This window comes from Prosopis cineraria, unplaced genomic scaffold (assembly GCF_029017545.1).
Source record: "Prosopis cineraria cultivar Desert tree isolate PC_DT_omini unplaced genomic scaffold, ASM2901754v1 PC9, whole genome shotgun sequence".
In the NCBI taxonomy this organism is placed as follows: Eukaryota; Viridiplantae; Streptophyta; class Magnoliopsida; order Fabales; family Fabaceae; genus Prosopis; species Prosopis cineraria.
Window position 1 is genome coordinate 26,228,326 of NW_026555340.1, and position 12,866 is coordinate 26,241,191.

General features: G+C 38.0%; 1 protein-coding gene across 7 annotated transcripts; it reads right to left on the bottom strand.

Annotated features, from left to right (window-relative positions):
• Positions 1–2,277: 2,277 nt before the first annotated feature.
• LOC129320080 (zinc finger BED domain-containing protein DAYSLEEPER-like) lies at positions 2,278–8,912 on the bottom strand. 7 transcript variants are annotated; one of them, XM_054965245.1, is made up of 4 exons: positions 8,576–8,912; positions 7,646–8,451; positions 6,087–7,167; positions 2,278–5,110 (listed from the first exon to the last, which is right to left on the bottom strand). In XM_054965245.1, the coding sequence occupies exons 3-4, from the start codon at positions 7,137–7,139 to the stop codon at positions 2,513–2,515; spliced, it is 3,651 nt and encodes a 1,216-aa protein (XP_054821220.1). In that variant the 5' UTR covers positions 7,140–7,167; positions 7,646–8,451; positions 8,576–8,912; the 3' UTR covers positions 2,278–2,512. The 7 variants fall into 7 exon arrangements, with proteins under 7 accessions (XP_054821220.1, XP_054821215.1, XP_054821217.1 ...); XM_054965240.1 differs by lacking the exon at positions 7,646–8,451 and having other exon boundaries at positions 8,660–8,912; XM_054965242.1 differs by lacking the exon at positions 7,646–8,451 and having other exon boundaries at positions 6,087–7,171; positions 8,660–8,912.
• Between the last annotated feature and the right edge of the window lie 3,954 nt (positions 8,913–12,866).

Sequence of the window (12,866 nt, forward strand, 5' to 3'; positions counted from 1 at the left end):
TTATGAGTCAAGCTGGTGCAGCAAGTTATGGAACCATTATATCTCATACTTTCATTTATGATCTTATGATTGAAGTTCTTGCTGCTTGGGTCTCATGGACGTGCTCTACATGCCCAATTTTGCATGTTGTGGGGAATATAACTATTCTCACTAAGGGCCCTGTTTCCACTTTTAGATTGGGTGATTACCATCATATTCAGGTCAATTGGGTCTTTGATCTCGGAACTCATGCACCAACTTCATATTTTCCAAGTCTTGTGTTACCCATAGTTTTTATGAGGGTTGCATTATGTTTTATTCAAAGTTTGATGCTCAATACTTTAGAATTAGATAAATTTTTTGAGAATTTAGAGGCTGACTTAAGCAACTTTGGCATAAAAGATCGTGCTTCAGAACTTGGTGATTTTTGTCTTGTTTCTGATACAACAATAGTTGCCTTTCCTATGCTCGGTTTATCCCAAAATCATCATTATCATGGTAACCACCAGTTTGAAGAAACGAGGAAGACTAAAATTGCATTGAAGTTCCAATGGGATGTTATGGCTATATCATTGAGTTCATTACTTTCGCATATTTTTAGACATGTCAATTTCTCCATATTAACGATCTTGAGATGCGCAAGGGTTATCATAATTTTGGAGACACGTGTCCAGACTTTGGATGGTAGCATTAATGATGAGATATTAAAAATATTGTTCACTCCATTTAGTGCAATTGCTCCTTGCAAGGTTACTCAACCACAAACGCATTCAAGAGCTACTTTACTGTCACCATTTCCATACATGAACCTTTTGATTTCTGTTGGTCCTCCTATTTTTATGGCAGGTTATCACACATGAACTTGACCTTGAGGACAAGATCAACCTTAAGGGCGAGGGAATGTCACGATACAATGCTCAAGTGGGATGGGCCAGGAGGTTATATGGGCTGGGAATGAAATGAGTGGGCCTAAAGTCTGTTGAAGTTGAGAAAAGGAAGGACTATATGAGAAGGATGAAGTTTACCGAAAAGGGTGTGAAGATTATTTGAGAAGACTCTCTCTCTCTCTCTAGCATTCTCCTTCTTCCCTCTAGCCGTTGTCACTGATGATGGATTCTCTTCTTCTTCTTCTCCTTTCTACAACTCTGTAACTACCTTTCCCTTTCCCCTTATATCTGTTCTTCAAACTGTTGTTTGGATTGGAATTTTCATTGAAGATAGTTCAGTTGTGTTTCTGGTTTGAATAATGAGTCCGTGACAGCAAGTTTTGAGTACAAGGACAGATCCGTGGAGCAACGTAGAGTATCAGAAAAACATATGACAAAACGAAATTATGATTAAGGATTTACCTGTTCCGTCAAGGGACTATGATGCGAAGTGGCTGACGCGCGTTGTTGAAGCCTGAGGGACGTTGGCCCAAAGTCTTGTAAACTGCTTTCTTAGGCTGAAGATTACTAAAGACTAGAGGGGGAAGCTCAGTCTTTTTTTTTTTTTTAAATCACAAACAAGAAAACCATTTGTATTTTTGTTATTTATCACCCCCAATCACTATCACTAATCACGTCTCACTGTACCTTACAGCAATAGTGAAATTTTGAACTTCGACCTTTTAAGTTATGAGACAAAATACTTGTTAAATGTAACAAGCCTTGTTGGTAAAGGACTGTGCACAAATAAGGTAAAGTTGCAATCACATCTTTATCTTTCCTTGGGCCTTGTGGTAGCGTTCAACCATTGGCTTTTTTTTAAAAAAAAAAATTCTGATGTTTTATTTTTTGTCAAAAAAAACATTTTGCGAGTCTTGCGTTAGTCTTATACATTATACTGAGAAATTTTATAGTTTGTATTAATCTTGGATATTACATTAATAACTATTTTCTGGCCAAAATAATATTAAAACTATTTAACTTCGAAACCTTATCCTATTTTGATCCTACTTACTATAACCTCAAGGGGGCTTAATGTGTATTATTTAAAATTCTGTTAACACACAATTGTTTCTTTATTATACAAAAGGAAATTTTGCCTTGTAAATAATATTGATGATTGATGATTCTGATTATTGATATTGATCCCTAATGCCCATGCGTGTTTGTGTGTTGGTTGACGATTCATGCAACTCAGTTAAAAAGTTGAAATCCGTGGTCCCAAAAAATACTAACGAAAAGGGGATAGAAACAGAGAGTCAGTCTAAAGAGTCAAGGATGAGAGGTGAAAGAAATTTCACCTCCCATTCAAAGCCAAGTTTAAACCTCTCGCCTGATCAATTCTGCAATTGCCCATCGAGTACTTTGGTAATTAATATCCCCAAAAGGACAAAAAGGATTACTTTCATAATTAACATAACCTTCCAACAAATCGGAGGAGATATCTAAGGCTCGAGCTACACCAGATACTAAATATTCCCGTCCACTCGTACAAAATAAACAGTTAATTAATAATTGGTACAAATACAGCCTAATACAGAACACTACAGCTAGAAATAGAATAACCACAATGACCTAGCTCAATACAGGACACATACACCTATAATCTAAAATCCCATCTTCACAGCCGCATTGGAAGTCTCTGCTGATCCATGCTGCATCCAGTCCTTCGCACAAACAAGTGCTTCCACTGTCTCTGGGCGCAATGAGCTCCGGTACTGATCCATCTCTTTGCTTTTTGTATCAAAAACAGAGTCACCAGGGACAGTTGATACCGGGACGCACAAAATGTCCCGAGCCATCTTGGAAAGAGTTGGGTACTTAACTCTGTTTAGCTTCCACCAACCTAATACATCAAAGTCTGGAACGCGAGGTAGCAGTGACTCTTCCAGATACTGGTCTAGCTCGGACTTCATCTGTTGGCTGCTAGTTTCCATGATATAGACATCAAAATCTGTGAGACCACTATCTGACAATAGAGTTCCTCCTGGGGATTCTTCCATCTTCATATGACCTCCAGCATTTCCTTCCTCCGCATACGCTGGAGTTAAAGGGAGGGGAAGGGCCACATACTCATGAAACAGCTCGTGAACCCCATCATCAACGATCTTGATATATGCATGGGCATCATCACCATATATTTTTGAGAAACTAAACTCAACAAGCTTCATCTTGAAGCGAGGATCCATGACCACTGCAATTGCTAACACCAGACTACAATCTCTCCAGTACTTGCCAATCTTTTCTTGCATGATTTTAGTGAGGTTGCTGACAAAGGGATCCTCACTCATAACTGCACGAGCCAGATCTAATTGCAATTTCCAAACTTCATGAAAAAAGGTGATAGCAGTGGGATAATTTGTCGCAGTAAGAATATTTGCAGCATCAAAAATGGGTTTCAAGTATGTGCAGAGGGTTTCAGCCAGCTTCCAGTCTTGCATTGTTGGCGCTCCCTTGTAATCAGGATCAGAAGTATCCAAACAACAAAATACTTCCTTCAATTCAGAAGCCGCTACCAGCATTTGATATGTTGTACTCCATTGAGCTTGGTCATCAATAAAAAGGCTCCTGTCACTGGGAACCTGAAGTTGCTGCTTGAGCTCTAGGAACTTTTCCTCATGTGATTCAGATGTTTTCACATATTTTACACTATTCCGGATTTTCTTCACCAAGTCATGTGATGATTCCAATAAATCATTTGCAACACTGCTTAAGGTACGGGCAATGCAGTTGCCAAGAACCAACTGACCATTGAGGATAAGTGGATTCTTTACTGAGAGTAAAGGTCTGAGATTTTCAGGTGCAACTCCATTCAATGCCTGGTTTGAAGTAATAGAAAAGAGTCTGCCCTCCAAACTCCAATCAGAAAGACAAACAGCAACAGCATGGCTGAGAGCAGTGTCAGAATCAGGATATGGTTCCATAACAACATTGAGAATTCTCTTCTGCAACTTCCAATCACTATCAACAAAATGTCCAGATATAAACACATAACCAACAGACTGATTTGATGTCCACATGTCCAACGTCAGACAAAAACGCCCTGGCAATCCCTCAAAATACTTCATAAGGTTTTGCTTTTCCGACAGGTATGTTGCAACACAATCTCCTTGGATGGTATTAAAGGTCACCATGTTAAACTGTGGCTGCAGATTTTGGACAAAGGCAACAAATCCTGGATGCTCCACCATGTGAAGGGGATAATCATGCATAATGATCATTTTAGCAATCTCATGGCGGCAACGATCTTGATCAAAAATCATGTAAGGTGTGCTTGGGGATCTATATCGCCTTTTTGGTGTGTCACTAGCAGTGCCACCCCCACTTCCCCTTCCACGTGGAGTATATGGGGTTAACTGATTCTGCTGCTGATTACGGAGAAGTGCAGGACAGGTCCCCTTAGCAATGTGGCGTTTGAGGTGGCTAGTACCAGCAACTTTTGAACCCGTACTATAGGCAAAACTTTGCTTGCATTGCTTGCAGCATGCCCTTCTACATCCAGCACTCACAGTTTCTATGGTGAAGTGTTCCCACACTATGGATTTCTTTTTCCTCCGTTTGTTTGGTTGTGTTTCTGGGGTATGTTCTTCATTGTTTGGTTGTGTTGAAGCATCTATTATCTCATAGCTAGGTGGAGTTTCAGAATTGACTAGCTCATAGTGGGATTCAGAAATGGCTAGCTGATTATTGTTCAGTGTCTCATTGTTTGACAGCTCAAAGTGAGACAACATTTGGGAACTGGCTAGCTGATCATGCGACATCATTTCAGGGTTTGCCAGTTGATGATCAGACATTGGCTCAGAGGGGGCCAAATGACCACCGGGCAGTGCTTCAAAGTGGACCATATTGTTATGTATTGGTTTGGTTTCAGTGGGATGACTGTTTTGCGGTGGTTCAGGTTCAGAATTAGGAAGTGATTCAGGAAGAGGCATCTGACTTTCATGTATCATACGGAAATCAGTGAACTGACTATTAGGAAGAGTTTCAGGATGGGAAAACTGATCGTTGGGATGTCGTATGGAATTGGCTTCAGACATGATGACATCACCACTGGTCTGTGTTTCACACATTACCACCTCATTGCTGGGCTGGGTTTCAGACATAACCACCTCACTGTTGCCCTGCGTTTCAGACATAACCCCCTCACTGTTGGGCTGCGTTTCAGACATAACCACCTCATTGTTGGGCTGCGTTAACACATATCCCTGGCAGAAGAATTTAGGAACGTGGTGAGTGAATCAGCATGCATGAAAGCAGCAGTCAAAGAAGCAAACCTATAAGAAAATTCTTTGGATAGCTCCATTAACCAGAAAGGAATGTAAAATTGGTAAACCTATTAATTAAAAATAATGAACACAGAATCATGACAAATCCAGCCATGTCAAAATTTACATCAATAGAAAATTGAAGGGAGGTATTCTTTAACAGAGTTCCAAGCATGGCATAAAATGACTGCAAGGTTTCAACTTACAGTTACTTTCCAAAAGCATAATGGGAACCAAAAAGGTCATTTTCCAACCACATCTAGTCTTTTGGAATGAATATAAAAGTGATCTAATCCAAAACAATCTAATGATCATACAGAATGTTAAGAAAAGAAGCCCTAAACCCATGCTTGCTGACAAAAAGTGAGTTTGGCCTTTTGTTCTCCTTTTAGGCTTGGGCAGCTACATTACTTCAAGTTTCAGTCAGTGAGAGTCCAAAGGACAATGCACTAACTATATTGAACCAGGATATTGATACCAGTACATTTGGCATCCTTCATAGACTATGTATGCAGGTTACTCTTCTTTTATGTTCTCACTATATCACCAATAGCCACCAACTAGATGTACCATAATTGATAGGACAGTTACCTAACCTAAATGGCCATCAAGTATTAGCCCAGAAAAAACTTGGACCCACAATTCAGTCAAGTCATCCCATTTCAGTAAGAAGAGAAGCACTGTGAGAATCATTAAACAGAGAAACCCAGTAGAGTCAATCAAGAAAAAGACCACTAACAAAGCACGCACAAACCAGGGTTGAAATTGGTCTATCAATGGGCTAGCAGCATAGCACTGGTGGGAAAAACAATAATAAGGGATCCAGGGATTGAACTCAAATGATTAACCCAGACTGCAAAAACCCTATGGATAGCAACCAAAAATTTCAAACCATTTGAATGGAAAAATATCAAACCTCATTGCCTGGCTGTGTCTCAGGCATGACTGCCTCATTGCCAGATTGTGTCTCAGGCATGACTGCCTCATTGCCATGCTGAGTCTCAGGCATGACACCCTCATTGCCAGATTGTGTCTCAGGCATGACTGCCTCATTGCCATGCTGAGTCTCAGGCATGACACCCTCATTGCCAGGTTGTGTCTCAGGCATGACTGCCTCATTGCCATGCTGAGTCTCAGGCATGACACCCTCATTGCCAGGTTGTGTCTCAGGCATGACTGCCTCATTGCCTGGTTGTGCATCAGGCATGATTGCATCATTGCCATGTTGAGTTTCAGCCATGGCGACCTCATTTACAGACTCTGTTTCAGGCATAACCACTTCATTTCCAGGCTGAACTTGAGACAAGGCAATCTCATTGGCAGGCTGCATTTCAGACAAGGTCATCTCATTGCGGGGCTGAGTTTCAGACAGAACGGTCTCATTGCTGGGCAGTGTTTCAGACACAACAACCTCATTGATGGTCTGTGTTTCAGAGGTCACCGCCTCATTGATGGGCTGTGCTTCAGAATTAGCCAGTCCATTGCTTAGTGGTGCCTCGGAATGGACCTGCTGATAGTTGGGTGGTGCTTCAGGGATGATTTTCTCATCAAGAATTTTGGCACTAAGATGATCCTCAGGGTTGACCAACTGACTGGTAGGCAATGCCTCAGAATGTGCCAGCTCATTGCCGGGTTGAGCCTCAGAATTGCCTGGATGGTCATCAGGAAGTGAATCAGAATTCATCGATTGATTGCTTGGAGGTTCTCCAGAGTGAGCCAGCTCCTGCTTGGGTGATGTCACCACATTCGCTACCTCACTAGTGGCCTGGCTTTCAGACATGTGAAGCACCTTGTTAGGCTGTTTTTCAGAATTTGACAAATCGTTGTCATGCTGAGATTCAGGATTTTCCAATTTACCATCAGGCACAGATTCAGAAGTTAAATGATCATTGTTAGGATTAGCATCTACACTGTTTGGTTCATTCTTCAAATCAGGGGTCATGTGTCTATCCTCTTCAACAGTGGCCATCCTGCCTGAAATTATATCTCCTCCTTCCCTGTCTGGAGCAATATGAACATTAGCGAGTAAATTACAAAAGAAAACATCTTCCAGACAAGAAAATGCATAAATTAATTATTCATCCTAAATTGCATTTGTGAACATGCAAATCTAATCTTACTTACTGTCATTGAATATCTTCCAAGTATGTGAAAGAAAAAGTTTATATATATAGATAATTGATGAAAAAGATAGAACTGAAGAAAAATTTGACATAATGAAAAAGCAAAGTTAATTATAAACAGAACATGGGAAAAAATAAGTTAAGCATACAGGAAGGCCAAAGTAAAATAAGCAAGGCAATTAGAAAATGTATAATAGAATTGAACAATAAACAAAAAAGAACTGTAAAAGTATCTCAGTTCTTGATCCTGTAGAAAATTTGAAGTCCGAATTTGCAAAATATAAAATTGAAGGGAAATATACAAGTCTTTAATAGAGTTCCGTGTATTAGAACTCAAGGGATGTGAACTCACTCATACTTTCATAAAACATATATAGACCAACAAAAATAGAGACTTTCCCAAGCACATCGAAGCACCCCGACAGAAAATGAGCTTTGGTTTGGCCTTTGATTTCTTATTTCGGCACGTGCAAGCGCAATACTTCAAGTTTGCACTAACTGTGTTAAATTTGACTAACTAGGATATCGATATCAGCACTTCATAAAGCACCCATACCAGGCTGATATGATTTAAAAGCTGAAGGAAACTCCTCATCGTGTTACTGAAATGTACAGTACAACTTGAGTTCCATCAGAACTATTTGTTATGTTGCAATCTTGTTATACTACATGTGGCAAAAGATTCGACAACAAGGCCCAACGGAGTGCCCATGAATTTGAGCTGCATGCTCTATATACAAGTCCTTGCTTAGCGTTTCTTTTGTTCTCGCTACATCGCCTATGGTCAACACAATACTGCACCATGAGCCCGCTGGCTGGCTAAATCGGCCAGTGACTAGGAACCGAAACACGACTTGGGCCCACAATTCACTCAAGCCGGCCCAGCTCAGTAGAAATACGAAGATGATATCAGAATTAGATAACCAGAGGAAAACAGAACAGACAATCAAGAAGTGAAAGACTACGAACAGAGTCCACACAAACAGGGTCGAAATTGGGATATCAATGCGCTCGCACCCGCAGAAGAGGAAAACCGAAAAGGCAAAAAAGAGATCTGGAATCGATTTTGCTCACTGAGTAGCCCAGATCAGAAGCGCTCCACGGATCGCAACAAAATTTCGAAGCTTTTCAATGCAAAATGACCTCTTTGACCGAAAGCTAAACGAACAAAGCCAAACAAAATCAACCAGATCCAATTATTATCACTAACAGCACACCAATATGTCATGAATTACACAAATCAGAGCAAAACAAACGGAATAGATGTAAGTAAACTAATCACCATAAACGATCAACAGTTTCACGCAGCAACCGAGAGTAGCAGCAAAAGAATAAGGATCACAAGAAGTCCAGATTAGGGATTCACCGGCTAAACGAAAGATTTTGACAGTGAAGACCGATCCGCGGAAAAAGGCGGAAGCTCGGAAACCGAGCTTCGAGCTCGCCGGAGAGCGATCTAGGGTTTTGCAGAGGAGAGAGAGGGAGGAGGGAGAAGGAGATTGGGCTTGGAACGAACCCGAGAGGCCAATTGGACCTAGGAGGGAACGAACTGGTTCGGTTTGAAGGGATAGGGTTTCTGTCTCCTCAGAAGGTTAGCGATAGTGCAGTTCTCTTGGATTTAGAACTTGGACTCTTGGTCCATTTTTTTATTTCATTTACATATATTTTTTATTATTAGTAACTTGATAAATTTTCTCCCTTTTTTTCCCGCAAGTGTTTTTGGTGGGAAAGAAAGCCCAGCGCTTGTTGGTTGCAACAAGGTTGAGTGTTAGGAGCGTGCGTGGAGGGCGAGTGAGTGGGTGTATTAGGCAGCTTCGTGAGTTTTAGCGTTAGCCCAATCATATTTCGATGCGTCCAATGTTCCGCTTTTGATTCCTATTCTGACTGACTTGTGAGGCTATTTTTTTTTTTTTAAATTTCGTCCCACTAGTGCTTCTTTTATTTTCACTTTGACTAATCACGTCTCATCGCCTTATCCAACCAGCTATTCTCCATCTGTGTTAACTTTAAAATTAAGTCATTTCCATTTTTTGAGTTTCATCGAATTTCCGACCTTAACTCGTTTTCCTAGAGACAACAAAACTAATTTTCACTAATAACAAAGACTAATCTTTCTTGGGATATTTTCCAACTATACTTGTCCTGTGAAAACCCTTGCTACTTGCTCTGGCTTGGGTGAGCTTGTCCATTGGTTTATATGTCTATGCATGCTATCGAGTCATTCCTGTATAATTACATAATTACTTTCTTTGGTTCAAATCATGACACGTTTTTAACTAATTTACAAAACCAGGATAAATAGCCACGTCTTCCAATATCTTAATTTTCTCAACAGAAATAGTATCGCAAGACTAACCCGTCTCTCTTTACTTTGTTTTGTCAAAGTGAAATTATGGAGGACAAACTTGAGAAACAATCATAGATGCTTCATTATTTTTCATAAAACATCTTAGATTTTAAAACATGAAATCTTATTTTTAAAAAAGGTCTCAATACTTCGAAATGGGGAAGTATCATATCTTAATCAAACGATTCCATAAGAATGTAAAAAATATTGCACGTTAATTTTTTCTCAAATAAAATCTTGATAAATGTTATCTAGCTCGGTGAAGTATTTTTTTATCCTGGTTTACCTCAATGATGGAAAAAACAAATTCATAAATGGGCAAGAACGAAATGGGACCGTACAACTTCTAGGCCTTTCTTTACTTGGTAGGCAAATCTGATTCAGTCCACTTATGTCACAAACACTACATGACCTTGGCCCACATAGTCCGGGCCCAAAAGCATACCCTGAGTTCTGAGATTAGTGAAGCTCATATTTAACTACATGCTACCTTGAATGCTAATTCCAAATACACATTAACAGCGTAGAAAAAATAAATAAATAACGATTGATTAAATTAACTAACCGAAACTTCTCGAACTATGGAAATTGCGTAAAAATGGATCGTAAACTAAGAGTTTTAATAATTTTTTAAAGTTTTTTTTTCGCTTGATTTGTTATTGTTAATTAAGAGCTAGTGTTTTGTGATTGAGGCAGTACAAGAGTTTAAGTGATAGATCAACTACGTGTTCTGATTTTCTTTTTTATGGAAAAAAATTTAAATGAACAGGGTCCTGAAAATTCATCAGGATCAATATATACTTTAAAGCTCAAAGCGCTTACAGTTACATTAACACTTATAATCATTCACATTGATCTTCACATTGACAACGGAATTTCAACCTATGATCTTATAAGTTATGGGCAAAATCTTTGCACCAACTGGAATAATCCTGCAATTGGTTACAAATTAATGCTCTGGCGAATTTCATTTTATTTGTTATAAAGCTTTTTGTTTTAAGTTATTTTAAGGGTCCTGGATTCTTCAGAGAGAGGTTGCTTAAGTCTAACTTGCTGACTATGAACAAGACCAACATGCCTCATTCTTTTACACCACTGGCTACTTAAAAATATTTTTTTTATTTTACATACATAGAGTATCCCATGTACGCGACATCCATGAGATTGTTTATTGCAAGACATATATATTGTGATAATGTTATATATACCAATGCATCATCGCATTTAAAATTCTTCGATCCTTCCCAGCCATTTAGTTTAAGACACGTTGTGTGAAATATTATATCATTAATATTCGTTTGTGACTCTATACGCTTCAATTACAATCTTGCCTGGTTTCATGAACATGTTATATTATTATTCTAAATATAATTATTGTTTATAGATTTTAATCATAAAGGTAAGAGTACTTAAAGAATTAAAGTTTTCCGGGAATCAGAAGGCAGAACTTAGTTGAAGGTGGGCGCCAAAAAACTAGTCAACATTTCAGCATGTCATTTCATTCACAATGTGCCCCAACTATTTCAACTACGCAGGCTCACAAAATCAAAAATGAAATTCATGGCATCAACGAGGGATTGCGAAGGTTCAACTTGCGTCTTGTTTAAGTCAAGATCAACACTTGTAATGATTCGCCTAAAAGAAGATAAATACTCGATCATAAATTTAATGTTGCGTGCATGTTAATTAATGAGGATTTAAATTTGAACTAAGTTTTTCACCTGAATTCATGAAAATCTTTAGACTAACCCTATTTGATTCAAATCAAAATTCATTTTTTATTATAATGCATTTTCTAATTTTAAATTTCTTTATACCATGATGATTCAAAAATTCACTCACTTTAATACCTTATTCTATTAGTATTTCTATTATTGATAGCTCTATCAATATTGCCTCTTCTCTCATCTTTCATTTTCGATCTCTCGCGCTAATAGAAAAATATATGTAAGCTTGTCATTCTCAACTATTTATTTTTGCTTCAAACATCAATCCCTCTCTTCCTTTTTTTTAAAAAAAAAACACACCATCCAAATAAAAGTATTTTAAATACATGAATTTTGGGTGTAAAATTTTAAATATAAAATTTAAAGTTCAAATCTAAAAAAACTGACTGCCTGTAGTGTGTTTGTGTGTGTGTTTATGAACAAATTTCACTAAATCGTGGTAATTAGCACTTATCTCCTACTCACCGTTGCGCCATCAAATTAAATATATATGGTCTTGAGTAACCTTTGCCCCAGATACACAAGAACAAGGAGATGGAAAAGTAAAACAAGAATAGAAGGGCCTTCATATATGGTGAAAAATGTTAAAGCAAAATCCTGCTTGAATTTAGATTCAATGAGTGGCGTAAGTGCACCTACTCACTTAATGAGTGTTTTAATTATAGGTATTGAATTTAATTAATATTTGGAGATAATGAAATTACATTTCTCTCCAAAAATTTAAAACAATTATTACTATCAGAACATTTTTTACATACATTGTTTCATATAAAAATTTTAATTAGCTCTTCATGTATCATCATATGTCAAAATCTCTAACAGCCATTTAATTAAATTAAACGATTGTTATCGTGACACATAAGACATTTAGCCACTTATCAGATATAAATCTAGTCATGTAGGGGGTATTTTCATGAGTAATACTTCGCTAGCCATTTTTTCAATCCAGCTATCAAAACTAGAATGCATTTTTAAATCTTTTGAGGTACAATTAATGAGTTTTTTAAATACCCTTGATAAATAAATTAGTCAACCTTTTAACTTTAAGTGAGATGCTTTATTATTAAATACTCCCCATCTAATTTGTACCAGCACTAACTCCAACTACAAGCTCGAATTCATCTAATTCTGCTTAGAAATATAGCTTTTAACATCTGCGTGTATTGAATTTGAAATACATACAAACACAAAAGCAAGCACGCTGCAAATTGGCTTTCCACATGGCGAGAGTTCATAATAATTTCATCATTAGATCTAACAAAAGTTTAGGTCATTTCAAGCGTTGATTAATATCAAACCATGGATCTCATCAAGACATTTGAAAAGCCAATTAGCCAAATAGGCAACTCGTTAATCTCCAATTCCCCCAAAATGTGTGTTGTTGACATTTCATAATTATGTATATTAGAATTTACTGATCCAATTTTGATGGGAATTAGGTCATTTTGTCAGATCAATTAGGTGAGATTTGGCATATTCAAGAATTATGATAATTGACT